The 14930-nt window shown below is 39.3% G+C and overlaps 1 protein-coding gene across 4 annotated transcripts in view; it reads right to left on the bottom strand.

Moving 5' to 3' along the window:
- Window positions 1-2663: 2663 nt before the first annotated feature.
- Window positions 2664-14930, bottom strand: part of UROS (uroporphyrinogen III synthase) — a 41496-nt gene continuing 29229 nt past the window's right edge. For all 4 annotated transcript variants that reach the window (XM_045023715.1, XM_045023712.1, XM_045023713.1 and 1 more), the window contains exons 7-10: window positions 10982-11065; window positions 10333-10418; window positions 8024-8122; window positions 2664-3732 (exon numbers count right to left, since the gene is read on the bottom strand). In XM_045023715.1, coding sequence (XP_044879650.1) covers window positions 3607-3732; window positions 8024-8122; window positions 10333-10418; window positions 10982-11065 — 395 coding nt within the window. In that variant the 3' untranslated portion in view covers window positions 2664-3606. The remainder of the gene's footprint in view (window positions 3733-8023; window positions 8123-10332; window positions 10419-10981; window positions 11066-14930) is intronic.

Here is a 14930-nt window from a genome sequence, read left to right as displayed (position 1 = left end):
CTTTGAATAAACAAGTTAAAAAAAATTATCTGAAGTGCTTCATCTTATAGAATGGTGGGAGGTTTTATGAAGACAAAAAGGTGTGATTTCCTCTTACCTGGGCAGAATAGGGTTCAATAACAGTAGAAATCTCCATCGCTGAGATCTCAGCTGAGGAACAGTTTATTAGAGTACCCATAGCTGGGACTTGTAAGCCAGCAGAGTCTGCTGGAAGGGAGGCCAATCCATCTACTGTAGTACTTCTTCCCTTAGCGGAGACCAGCTGATCCATGTGCTTCATGCACATCTGAGTGTGCCCTGCTAGTGCCATGTTATTGACTTGCAACATCGACCTGTCAGACCATGCGCCCGCAAACAGGCCTTCAAATAAGGATTTGCAAAATACTTTTCAGCAAAAGCTGAAGTGTGCTGACCAGTGACATGCTCAAACAAGCTCTTGATGAAGATCCAGACTACCCAGTTCCTTTGTTTTAGGCACCATTGTCACTACACTACAAACACATTACAACCGTGTTAAGGAAGCCCAGAAACTAGGAGGAGAGTGCATCATTCCCCACTGGCCCCGCAGGGAGCAAGGTAATTTAGCCCCTGACTGCTATCTTTCCATGGTGCCCCCACTCTAATGTTGGGGACCTCAGGGCAGCTGCTGATTGCAGCAGCCCTGATAAGTCATGCCATGGCTACATAGCTCGTACAAGGTGTAGGGCCTCCATGCTGATGACCCCTGGCCTCCTGCTGATTTCCTGCAATCCATAGGGGTTGGAGGCCAACCCTAGAGCTTGAACAATGGGGAGAGCAAACCCCCTAACAGAATGCCTGGGGACAAACTTCTTTGAGGAGAATCTGGTAGAGTTTACATCCCTGGGTTTTCTTATAGGAGGGTGTCATTGAGTCCTAAGTTATTTGCCAGTAGACAATAAAAGGGCTATTTGGTAAATTATGAGGAGCTTGTTGTCTTTAGAGTGTAAGAGCCTCAAGAACAGAACCTGTTTCCGCTTTATTCATTGTCTTTAAAAGGTATCCTGCAACACACATCATGCAGTAGCATTAATAACTGCAGTATACAGGATGCAACTTTCAGTAATTCAGTCAATATTTGCTGTTTATCAGCAAGCAATGGATGATGTTTCTGGACTACACTTCCCCCATTTTTTTAAACCATCCTGTGCACTAAATATCTGTTACTCAGATTGGATTATAGACATTGGTGTCTGCCAGAAAGACAGATAGTTTAAAAGAGGGGTCTAAATTTAGTAACAGGCAAATAACTGAATTCATCTTATACTAATGCTGTTGAGGAAGTAAACGCAACCATCAGAGACACTTATGCTCATCTCTCTGTTTCCAGTTGATTTTTTTGCCTTTTCCCCCCTTGAACAGCAAGTTTCATATAAATCTGCTTTCAGATGTCTGACATATTTCAGACTATGAACGTGCTGAAAGTGTAAAGCTTTCCGAGTGGTATATTGCAGGGAACCTGAGCAGATTTCCAAATCCTCAACTAGCTGTAGGTTTATTTCTGAAAGAAGAAACGAGCTGAACTTCATATTTTCTATGGCATAATGATATTACATAGTTGAATCTGAATGCTATACAACTTGGCTTAGCATACACTCAATCATGCTAAAGAAAATTGTGACAAAGAAGGTCAACAATTGTTTTCTAATCATTCTCTTCCATTTCCTTTGGGACATGTCTATACACAGTCTTGCAGCTATATCCAGCGAGCCCAGCAACACCAGAGAGTTTTAGTAGATTCTTATGATGAGGTTCTGCTACCAGTGTTGACCACTATTGTTGAGAAGAGTAATTAAAGATTGCAGGTTGTGAGGGTTTTCAATATCCTTTGGCAAAAACTGATACAAAGTAATTCCCACAGCCGTTATACTTCTGCAATTCTATCTTAGCCTAAGGAATCGAACCACTATGGACCCTCATATGTTTACTGGGCTGAGTCATACTGACCTACATATGTACAACTTCCACTGACCCATGTGACCCATGTGAATTGTAGATCAGAATTGGAATCTGATTTTTAACTACTATTTTGGGTAAGGAATTTTTTGTTTAAACTGAATGAAGTTATTTAGACACTTTGAATTAAACCAATAGAAACTTGCAGCAAATGAGACATTTATGTGTTGTGCTGTGATGTCATGGCCCCTTACCAGCATTAAAGATTAATTACTTAAATCTTAATCATGAGTATTATAATTAGGCACATCTTGATTTAAATTTTCTTTGAAAACGAATGTATGTTAACATCAGCTGAAAGTACCCATAGTGCTAAATTATTATTTTTCTCCTGCCCCAGATAAACTATAAACCCTATCTAACATTGACAACTACGTAACCAGAGGAGTATCTTTATAATGCTTCTTCATTAACACTAATAAACTAGTATTTCTTATTACAAATAAACCTCCTTTCTTTGAAAGACAGAAACCAAAAAAATTAGAGCTGGGGACATAGGAGTCGAAAGGTACAGCATGAAAAGTGTATATAGTAGTGCAGATTGATCTCCTTTTAGCTCCATGACTGCTACAATTTTTGCAATATTTATATAAATGTGTCATAATATTTTACTACCATGCTCTACAACCATTATCTAAGCAAATATTTGTGCTTATTGAGGTAAATAAGGAACAGAATTGCAAAGCAACTTTCACAGATTTTTTTTATTATAATTATTTACCATGATCTGTTTTAAACCCCAAAATGTGCTCACAAACAATATGACATTGAAGCCAAAGAATAAAACCCTGTTTTATATGCTATCAGCTACCCATTGTGTGTGTGTGTGTGCGCGCGCACGTAAGTCCATCAGTAGCCTTTCACAATTTGTAAGCAACTGACTTTTAAGGAACTACCATACCAAATTATCCATACTCCAGCCATGGGTTGAAATTAAAAGGAAAAAAACTAACTTGTTTCATGCTACATATGTGGCCAAATTCTGCTTTCAGATACTGAAGAGCAGCTCTCATTATTTCCAATGAGTGCACGTGTATGAGGGTGGAATTTGACCCAGGAAGTTTTAGTTGCAGCAGTTCTTGAGTATTCAAGAAAGGGGCACTATAGAATACAAAAGTGTCCTCTATAAACATGACCGCTGACTGACTCAAACAATTTCACTTATTCCAAGTCACTCTGAACGATATTTTTAAAAGGTTTTATGCCCTAATGTAAAATATATCTGGAATATGAAAAATAGCAGATATAACACTACCCAAATATTTGTTTAATAATCTGATTTCTTTAACATGCTGGGTGGTATTAGTTACTGACTTTTTATGTTTTGGACTTCTGCTGGCTAACATAAGGTCAGAAAGTCTTCTCTTAACGACCATTATTACAGTGGGTCATCAAAATTAGCCATATATTTGATCGTGACTGATCAATCTAACTTTTCCACTCCCACCACACAGTGCTGTTAGAAGATGGATGGTCAAGGAAGGATTGAATGATAAGGCAGAGAGCATGGCTTTTTAAAAAACAATCCAAATGAATGTTAATATCCCTGTTAAACACTGATGAATTGTCTTAAATTTCTGGAGGACTATTACAGCAACATATGTGGTGCTTCTACTCAGGTAAACAGCAATTCTACAGGTGAAGGGCTTTTTTGATACCAGCAGCAAGGTCTTGGGGAGTAGGGTTCTCTGCAGTGCAGCTCACTGGGATTCCTTCAGCTTCCATTGCTTCAGCTGTTGTTGGACCTATAGCAGCAAACTGAAATGACAAATAACATTTATACTTGTATATAATAGAATCAGATGAGGTGTTAGCATCAGCTCTTGCTACATTATCTCAGTGTCTTCTATTATTCTGTCCTGCCTCTAATCAAACTTAATGAACATGTCCAACTTGGATACTTAAGTGTAAAAGTTTGGGGCTGAGGATTTTCTATATTAAAATAATAAATCAAATTTAGCTGCTTTGTAATGACTAAGTAAAGTTTATGGCTTAGTTCACTGGCCCAAACACCTTAAAAATCCTATTGTTTTCATACTCAAGGAAGATAGATTCTAACATGCGTCAGCCTTGTCGGTGCCAATTCAAGCAGGCACTTATTCTTGGCTTATAATAATCATGAGAAAATCAAATCCTACCCAAAGGAGGAAATGGATTGGGGAAGTCAGAAAAAAACAACACCTCCTTCTGAGGAGAAATGTCTCTGCAAAGGCTACAACACCCTCATTCATGTTAGGCGATCCTATTACAGGGCTTGGCTTACCAGTAAGATGCAGCAAGTCAGTATCAGTCAATAAGAGGGAAGAAGGACAAGGCTGATTGTAGTAATGTTGGGTAGTTATACAGGGATGCAATGTGCACAGATTGCTGCTTCTGAATCATTTAAAACTTTGTTTGTCCCACACACTCCCATGAGGAGAATCCTACTATATGCTGAGTAGCTCACCTTGTGCATACATTCCAGAATGCTGAAAACTTTGCTAGAGAGAAACTTATGTGGCCCTTTTGAGCAAGTTCAAGTTATTCTACATGTACTGGAATCATCAAGTCAGTCAGTCATCAACAAGTCCCTAAGGTACCTGATCAGAAACTGCCAGCACCAGCTTTAGTAGAATTTTTACTGAATGCAAAGAAAAATTTAAAATCTCAACAGGGAGCACAGAGTTTTAGGTTATATGTAAGAGTATTTGTACTTCCTTAAATTTAAAGCACAGAAATCCTGTTAGTAATTTTGTAGTTTCTAACTCCAAGTCCAGTAGCACCTAGAGTTGATCTAATTTATCTCTCGTCGTCTTCATGCCACAATAAGAAATATGTTGATATATTCACAACTATAAAGTACATGAGATGCTGAAAGAATTGTTTACTTCAACCTGGTTTCCCCTTCAATTGCTTTTTAAATTCATAATTTCATCTTTTTATTGGTGGATGATTAATTTCCATATTCCCTGGAAACTCTGTAGTAATTCCCAGCAACTGCTGTGTTACATAAAAATGATGATCCAATGCATACTTCCCTGCTGTTGAACTCACCCACAAGATGCTTCTGATTCCTGGATACAGCCTACTGACTCTTTTAGCCTACATAAATATTATGAATTCCTATCCCTCTTACTCCCTGCTATATGCAAATACCACCACATAACACCATGAAAGAGTGTACAAAGGTTTGTCTCCCTGAAGATGAAAAACAATACAGCAAACAACTTAATTTTCATTGTCAAGTTTCACATGGTATGATTTTGTTAGGCCTGGTCTACATTGGGGGGGGTTCGATCTAAGGTACGCAACTTCAGCTACGCGAATAGCGTAGCTGAAGTCGAAGTACCTTAGTTCGAATTACTTACCCGTCCTCATGGCGCGGGATTGATGTCCGCGGCTCCCCCGTCGACTCCGCCACCGCCATTCGCGGTGGTGGAGTTCCAGAGTCGACGGGAGCGCGTTCGGAGTTCGATATATCGCGTCTAGATGAGATGCGATATATCAAACTCCGAGAAATCGATTGCTACCCGCCAATATGGCGGGTAGTGAAGACGTACCCTTAGTCTGCACTGCAAGCGTGGTAACAGTAGAGATCTGTTGGGGCCTGTGACGGGGTATATCAGACCCTCTGAGGCCCCCTGCTGGAGGCCTCGTGGCCCTACCACACACTGCCCGAGGAAAGGGCAGTGGAGAGGGTCCTCTGAGCTGCCTAGCATGGCTGTGTGGGACACAGCCAACCAGGGCCCAGCAGGTCAACATAAGAAGAGCTGCAGGGCCAGAGTAAGTTCCAGTTCCTTGCTAGAGGTGGGAGTGTGGATGGTGTGTGGATGGCTGAGGGACCTGCAGGATCTTGGACGAGGCAGTGCTGCCAGAAGCCAGGGAAAGCGAGAAGGAGCCCTGAGCTGGTTGTCGGGACTCCATCAGGACAAGACCCTGAGGTAAGGGTGCAGACGGCGCAGGGCCATGGGGAAGTGGCCCAGGGAATTAGAGCAGCAGTGTGACTTAGATAAAGGGACACAGCAGACAGTTGCTATCTACAGGATCCTTGGGGGAAGTGGCCTGGACATTGAGGCACCCCAGAGGGGGGAACTGAACTGCAGTGGCTCAGCTGGAGAGCTACTGACAGAAAGGTCCTAAGAGAGCGAGGACTTTTTCACCAGGGAGGGAACCCTGGGCCACTGCTCTATCCTGGAGCAGGGACAACTTGTGGAGATGTTACTGAGGCACTGAGAGAGACCCATGTTGGACTTGTCCCCAGAAGTACAACTGCTTTCAACAAACAGACTGTGTGTGACTCAGCCAGAGGGCTGAATCACCAAAGACACACTACAGAGAAAGTGCAGGCAAATGCACTTGGTCAACGGGGGGTGATTAAGAGAGGTGAGTGCGCCCCATAACAGGGCCTTCTTTTCATATTTTAAAATTACATACACTATGCTATCTGTTCTTTTCAGGTTCTTACACCATCCTCATTATTATAGTATCTGAGCACCTTCCATAAGTGCTTTACACGATGTGACTGGTATTTGTCACGTAATTCTCTCTTCCCCTCACCCCTGCCCTTTTGTGAAGGTTTTTTCTTTAAAATTTTTTTTTTATATTTACTTTTTTATGGCTAATGTGCTCTGGGTGCTTGTTCTGGAAAGGTCAAATCAGTGCTCCTTGGAACAGAATGTGATGATGTCTGAGATAGTTTTTAGATTGTGTGGGTTTGTTCCACAGTCTTGGACTGGATGCTGAGAAAGTTTGGTCTCTTATACAGATGAGCTTTACCCTTGCAGTGGACAGTTCCATTGTGCTTGTGGGGTAGCACTGTCAACCACAGTCCTCAGCCTGGAGCTTTGGGCTTCGAAGTTACTAGTTTATCTTTTGGACCATAAAAATTATGGGTGTCCAAAATCAGAACTTAGGCATGTGTATAAAAGGCCAATATGGTCAAGTAGATTTATTTCTTTAGTTATAAAAGGTCTAAACTAGAGAGTGATCCAAACAGCCCTCATTTCTGGCAAACTATGACTCCAGATCCAACCTCTATAGCTGCTCCCTGTTTGAATAATGAGCTGATTCAAACCCTGTACATTTTGGAAAAGTTCATATCCTGACCTGAACTTTACAGCTCATCTCTAGTGTGAATGTAAACTCCTATAGGAAGACATTTCTTGTGCCACAAGAGGGAAAAACTATGAGAATGTGGGGGACTGAAGAGAAATTTCCCTTCAGCTTAAGTGTATTTTTCACCTCAGGTCAGAAAGTGGGCTAGAAAAGTATGTGTCCTTGTTTGTCAATTATCATCCTGAATGAGAAGAAATTATTCATTTGAAAATACATTACCACAAAGAGGCAGCTCAAATTCATATTAGAGAGAGTCAAACAGAAGTAGCTTTATCTTTGTAATAAGTTGCACGTCATTTCTCCTTATCCCCATGATGGAGGACCCTCTCCATAATAGGTGCAGCATGCAACCATTTCCATTATTTTCTGAAGGTACCAACCTTATGTAATTTATACTCTAAGACAGGACCTATGCTGTACAGCATATTGGTTTAATTTGTGAGATGATCTTAAATGCATAAAGGAAATGTGATTGTAGAACTTTTAATTTAAAAAAAAAAGACAAACTCCCCCCTAATAATTCATTATCATCCACTTAAAGTGAAATGGTAGAAGGAATTTTCAAACTGAAGAGGTTAAAGTTTAAAAATCTATGAATGAATTATTCATTTCTAATACCTTTAAATACACAGATTTCAATAGGGGATTTACTAAAGAAAGAATTAGACAACTCATTTTAACTAGGAATCTAAGATATTTAAAAAAAACACTTTGCACTAATTAGCAACTTTCAACTGAAGATCTTAAAGCCCTTTATAATGGCCAGTAAACATTATAATTTGTATTTTATAGATAGGTAAACACAGGCAGAAGAGCCTGGTGACTTGTCCAAGGTCCTAGAGTAATTGAGTGGTAGTAAGGAATAGAATTTACCTCTCCTGATTCCCAATCCCTTGATCTAACCACTAGACCACATGCCTCCCTGCTATGTTTTAACACTTATTAGATACCTTACCTTAATTTGATTAATAAGATCGCCAGAAAACTTCTGAATGTGCTGGAGACAAAATCTGACACCAGATGGACTGAAGAATGTGATGCTTGCTGGAATATCCTGTATAAAAGTAAAGAAGGAACAGCAGGTTGGAACATGTTTCTCTTGACTCTAGCTGCATATCACAACATGTTTTCATATCAATCTCTTCAGCAGTCTCTCTGTGTAGGCACCATGCTGTCAGCGGAGAAGTGTTGAAGTCAGCCAACAGGAGAGATTTACTGAGGACAGTCTGTGGTGCCTGGCTTGATGCTGATAGTCTTCCAAGACTACACTATACAATGGACCAATTGAAATACAAGTGTTTTGTTTTGTTTTTTAACCATCCATTTTCCAACGTCATGTGACGATTGTGAGCTCTTTGATGATAACAATATGGGGATCAAGATGTTTCCTTCTTTATTAATGACCCAGATGGGCACCCTTTAGATTCTCTTACTCTAGTTAAACAGGAAACTTCCATACACTATTCTCCTAACTCCCTTCACAAACACACGTCCGTTCTGGACATATTCTTGATGCCTCCCACCCTACATGTTCTCCCTGTTCACCCTAAACTCTCCTAGTCACTCATTTTCTCTCGCACGCCCAACAAACTGGAATAGCTTCAACAGGAGAGATTGAGAGAGACCCACCCAGAATATCTATAGCCCAGTGGCTATGGCACTCTCCTGGAAGATGTGACCACTGGGCTACTGCTATAAGGAGACTACCACCTCCTCTGTTTTTCATGCAGAAGGGCTGACTTGGCTTAGGTGCCTAACTCCAGAGAAGAGTTCACAGCTGTGAATCCTGAGCAGAGATAGACACCCAACTCCCTTTGAGGGATGGGGCTTAGGCCACACCCCTCTCCTCAGCATTTCTTACTTACTAGCTTAGGCGACTCCCCATTCAGCATGCTGGCTTCAGTGAATTCCTTATTAGGCACCTAACTCTCTCCATGTATTGCATAGGGAGCCTGGATGCCTAACTCAGGGTTGTGAACTCCACTAAGAGGCAGAGAGTCACACTTTGGGATAGATTCTCACCACCACCACCACCACATTATACTTATGCAGAAATATCAAAAGTTAAGAGCTAGAAGCTTATAATAAACATTGTATTAGCTTTGCCTAGAATGACAAGCATGAACATCTCTAATTGCAACAGAATTCCATAATAAGGATATAAAATTACAAGATGTCCTGGCTGCTACTTACTCACATTTATGACCTGTAGAAACCATATGATTTCATAATTTTGACTTTAATATTCATCTGGAACATATAGATAGCACAACATTACAGAAAGGCTGGTGGGACCACAGCCATTCAGGACTTTGAATGTAAGAAGAACTTCAAAATCAATATGTAATTTAACAGGAAGTCAATGCAAATAACATGCTCAGGCAAGTGAGTGTCTGTAAGGATGCAAGGCTGCATTCAGAATACGCTGAATCATAGATATAATGCAGGTTCCTGCAAATAAAAACATTCCGGTAATGTAATCTTGAGAAAACAAAAGTGTGTATCAGTGGCTCCAAATCTATTTTGCTATCCACTGATCTCAACCTAATCACCTTTATTAGATGGCAAAAAGAAGCTTTAGTATGGATTTTAAGAAACAGATCTATGTGAGGATAGTGTATCATCCAAAATTTTTACACTTAAAATGGAATCAGTAACACATTCTCAAATAGAATAATCAGCGTATGAACATGGCTCTGCAGCCATGGAGAGCTGATAATTAGTGCTGGATTCAGATTCATAAAGTTGTGGCAAACACATTCAGAGACACAGTGACAGAGATCCTACATCTATGGCCATAAGTAAGTAAATCATTAAATACCCTTAGTTATTTTGTCTCTGATGTGACATGATCTAAAACCAGACTTTCAAAATTTCAGTTTTATTAAGCAGATCAAAAAGAACAAGGTGAATATGTAATTGTTTATAAAATCATTTTTTCCAGTAATCCAGATAAAAAATATAGCTTGGAAACTGGGCAAAAATTTGAAAGGTCTACCATCAAAGAATGTTGGGTTTTTTTTTTCTCCCATAGAGGTATTATTATCTATATATTTTAGGTCTTTCTATAATGTCTGTTACCATAGTATTTAAGTGCCATTGTATTTACTATATTCAAAAGATTAAAGCTATAGGCAAGGGATTCTTCTCACAATAATACCTTGTACAGATAACTGAGGGAAAAAGTAGCAAGTTTTTCATAAGGTTTCACATATATGTCAGAAAGCTTTACATTTATACTAGTGACTATTGACTTTGAAATACCTGTTGTGAGAAATAATTCTTCAAGGATTCTTGGAGACTGGGATGTTGAGCAGTTTGATAAACTGTAAGGCTTTCCAGGGAAATACCTGTAATTAAAAGAGAGAAAATACACTAGCAAGTAAACAGGATTTTAGTAGCTCCCATTATTCCAATACAACACTACTATAATATTGATTGCATTCAAATATATTACTTTAAAACCTAAGATGTAGGAATATTTCTTTTAAAAGATTCCTGGGCACTTCGTGTTACAAGATGCAATTACAGTACTTTACGGGTCTAGAGCATTTTTAATCTGAGGATGTCAAAGCACTTTACAAACACCATTTAAGCCTTGCAACATCACTGTGAATAAAATAAATATAGTAACTGTCATTTTACTAATGGGGAACTGAGCTAAAGAGAAGGATCAAGTTAGCTTCCCAATGTCAAAGATGGACTCAATAGTAGAGCTGGAAGAAGTATTGAGATCTCCTGATTCTCAGTCCTGTCCTCTAATCTCCAGACAATACAAATCCAATATACACAAATCCATGGATGGTTCACAATGAAGAATGAGCCTTTAATCTTTTACTATTACTTTAAGGAAGGATGGGGGTTTCCACAATAAGTTAACAAATTAAAATAAAGCTCTAAAGGCTGCAACAACCTTTTTCTTTGAGTATTGTTGGAAGAACTTCTCTTTTGAGAGATCCACAAGGAAAAAGAAGAGGTGATGAATTAGGTGTTTCCCCTGTAAACAAGCACATTAGCAAATTTAAATCATGGTTATATTTTTAACAGTTGGCACAAATGACGCTTTAAAAGTGCCAAATTTTGAATATATACTGAAAATGCAGTATGCTTCATCCTAGGTGCATACAAAACTAAGATCATTGAAAACATTTGTAGTTCAAGCCACGTCTGCAATTCAGAAGGCAGAGGCTATTTAGCATGTAAATTAAAAATGATTCCATTGCTATAGTGTGAATACATTGGCTAAGAAGATCTGGCAAAAAGATAAATTGCATTGCTATATTCTATTTCTTTTGACTTTCAATAGAGAATACCAAGTAAAATGTAAGTTATCTCCTTCTCGTCAGTCACTCCTCAATTTTCAGACACACATTTGATTTGCTATTCAAAGGCTTAATCCAACAGAATGTAGCTGCAGCCATCTGAGCCGTGGATAACTCCACGATAGGTCATACTACGTAGGACAGAACAGACAACTGAAGAAAGGGGCAGAATGCTTTGCAAAGGCGTTCCAAAGCTACCTCTAGCAACTTTATTTCCTTATTTGTGGGGGAGGAGAGACTCCTACTCCCATTACCATGGTGTCTCAAAGGAGTCTCCCCACCCATCTTTACCCTTTGAGTTGGAGGGCCCCCATCCCTAATTGCTGCTATGCTAGGAGGAGCTTGCTGACATCAGTCGAAAGAGCAGGAAGGCTGCTCTTTCCTGGTTGGTTTTTGGAAAGGGGACAGTCTTTGATCTGTATGTTTCTGCTGCTTGCTTCTTCATGACTGATCTGTTAAATGGAGACATCAGCTTAGAAGGAGATAATATATTTGGACTACAGTCTCCCTAAGATCCTTACCCATACTCTATAAGGCTAAACACATATTCTTAAAAGGCACTATCAGCTGGTTTTTCAGATCTCTATGTTGGCATTTTTAAGGGGTCTATCACTGGAATCTATGTATCCACAAACCCTATCTGATATGGTAGTCATGGAAGTGAAGACCCTAATTCCAACAAGAATGACGGCAGTGTTTGTGCATAGAAGCTCCCCCACTGGATGGGAATGAGATAACATTAACTGTATTTTGGGAGTATTTCAATCTTTTGCTGGATTTTAGGGATTTTTAAAATTAATAATTTAGGTCACTACTTCAGAAAACTGTTGTTATTATGTTTTATTGCAAGTGATTGTGTACTTAGAAAATAGGGGTGAAAGATAACAGAGGAAGGAGGGATATGACTATATTTATCTGTAAATGGTAGTGTATAGAAGCCCCAAGCAGGATCAGGGCCTCACTGAGCTAGATGCTGTGTGTGTGTGTGTGTGGGTGGGTGGGGATGAATACGAGAGAGAGAGAGAAGAAAAAAAACAACAATCTGGATAACTATTTATTTCAAGGTTCACCAAAAGGCCAGGTATATATGGGTAGTGATCCCAGTCTTTTTCTATGCTACTGCCCATCACTCCTTTCTGTTTAAAACGAGATGGTGGTTTGGCAGGCGTTTGGTTAACATTTTGAGTGCTTTTAATAAAAGAAGTAACACAGCTCCCTCCACCATATTACAACTTGAAATACGACATCATACTTGATATTCTAACCAAACTTCCTGTAGTATCTATTTCTAAATAATACTTTTGCAATTGTTATTTTTACTGCTGAAAAGAGATCCCAACATGGGGATTAATATTTTAATGAAATGGGGTCCATGTCAGAAGCAAATGAAATTATGGAAATTATCAATCTTTCTTTTTTCCTAAATGGAACAACAAACTCCTTGTGATTTTTTTCAGCATGAAACAACATCTGAGCAGTGGACATATTCTAATAAAGTCTGTGCACACATTTGCTTTTTTATAGGATACTTAGTGTAAAATATATACTGATGCACACAATGGTCTGAGGCAAAATTCTGCACAACTACATCACTCTTTTTTAAATAAGTGGGGTCCTTCAAAACTTATTAATTAATAATTCAATTTTCCCTTGAAGAGATTTTTTTCAGGAGTCTATCGCACAATACACCACAGATTGGGTTGTTTATTTTAAGCACTGAAAAGAGATTCTTGGTTTTCAGCATTAAGCATCAGAGTTGCCTCTGGGAAAAAAACAGGCACCATAGTAAAAATCAAATTGAAGGACCTTATTAGCAGTCAACACAAATTGATCTGAATATCCTAATTGCAAACTGAAGTTTTATGAGGACCCAGAGACATGTTAGTAATAAAAGTAATAAATTACAGGAAGCAAAAAACTGAGATAAAATGCAGAAGAGAATTCTATGAGATAAAAGCAAAATACATTATCAGTCCAACCAAAACTCATGTTTGTTAATTGAAATGCCAATGTGATATCTTGAAATTAACACTTATCCTTTTTGACTTGTGTTTACAAAGCAAAGAATAACAGTTCGATAGCTCTGTATCAATATACAATGTAACAAGCACTGGCCTCAGAAGCATCCTCTAACTTACAAAATCAACACTACAAAGACATTAAATTCTAATAAAGAAAAAAGATTTGTCTTCAAAAGAGACTGAAACTACCTATTTAATTAAGGAGTCATTTGATCTATTCTCCTGATTAGCTAAGCCAAAATCAGCACCAAAAACACAGAAAGTGAATAACAAAAGAAATGTAACCACTTCAGGGTTTTTTTTCATGCTGACAGCAAATATAAATGACATACAACCTTTTGTCTATCTAGATTTAGTCTTCTCATTTAATTCCTTATTTGTAATTTTATGTATAAGCAAAAAGAAATGGTTGACTAATAAGTGCATAATGGAAAACATTGATTCAGGACATTATTATAATTTATCCCTTACTTCAGAGGTTGTTATAAACGCTTATTTATAACCAAACTTAGACTTATCAGGTTGGGTATGTTCATATCAGCAACAGGAGTCCCCACTGATTGAAATTTTCTGTATTGTTATGATACATTCATTGCATTTTTTGCAAGTGTATTGAGACTCCTGCAATTTTGTAGTATTCTAAAATGTTGCTTGTGATCTAAAAAGAAGCTGCCCTCAGCCCAGGAATTTTTCCCAAATTGGTGTAAGAGGTGCAGTTCCTGCTTTCCTACTGGTGGCTTCCAGAGGCTGCTGTTGGTTCTGGAGGTAGTTCACCTGCTCTCACCAGAAGGTACTGTTTCCTATCTGGCTGCCTCTATCAGTACCAGCTCCTTGCTCTGCACTGCCCGAGTGTGTGGAGAACAGGGAAGAAGCTGCTGGGCTAAGCAGAGTGAACAATAAGAGCTGGGATAAGTGTATCAGCAGAGCAACCCACTGTCTCTCCAACCCATAGAGAACAAACATGGAGGAAGAGAAGGGGCTTACAGAGGGGGAAGTAAGACAAAGGCCTGGTCTACACTACGATTTTAGGTCAAATTTAGCAGCGTTACCTTGATTTAACCCTGCACCCGTCCACACGATTAAGCCCTTTTTTTTTTTACTTAAAGGGCTCTTTAAATCGATTTCTTTATTCCACCTCCAATGAGAGGATTAGCGCTGAAATCAGCCTTGGCAGGTCGAATTTGGGGTAGTGTGGACACAATTCGACAATATTGGCCTCCGGGAGCTATCCCAGAGTGCTTCATTGTGACCACTCTGTACAGCGCTCTCAACTCAGATGCACTGGCCAGGTAGACAGGAAAAGTCCTGCGAACTTTTGAATTTCATTTCCTGTTTGGCCAGCATGCAGAGCTCATCAGCAGTGGTGACCATGGAATCCCATAATCGCAAAAGAGCTCCAACATAGACCGAATGGGAGGTACGGGATCTGATCGCTGTATGGGGAGACGAAGCCATGCTAGCTGAACTCTGTTCCAGTAAACGAAATGCCAAAACATTTGAAAAAGCCTCCAAGGGCATG

This window comes from Mauremys mutica, chromosome 7 (assembly GCF_020497125.1).
Source record: "Mauremys mutica isolate MM-2020 ecotype Southern chromosome 7, ASM2049712v1, whole genome shotgun sequence".
In the NCBI taxonomy this organism is placed as follows: Eukaryota; Metazoa; Chordata; order Testudines; family Geoemydidae; genus Mauremys; species Mauremys mutica.
This window is presented reverse-complemented; position numbering and strand designations above follow the sequence as displayed.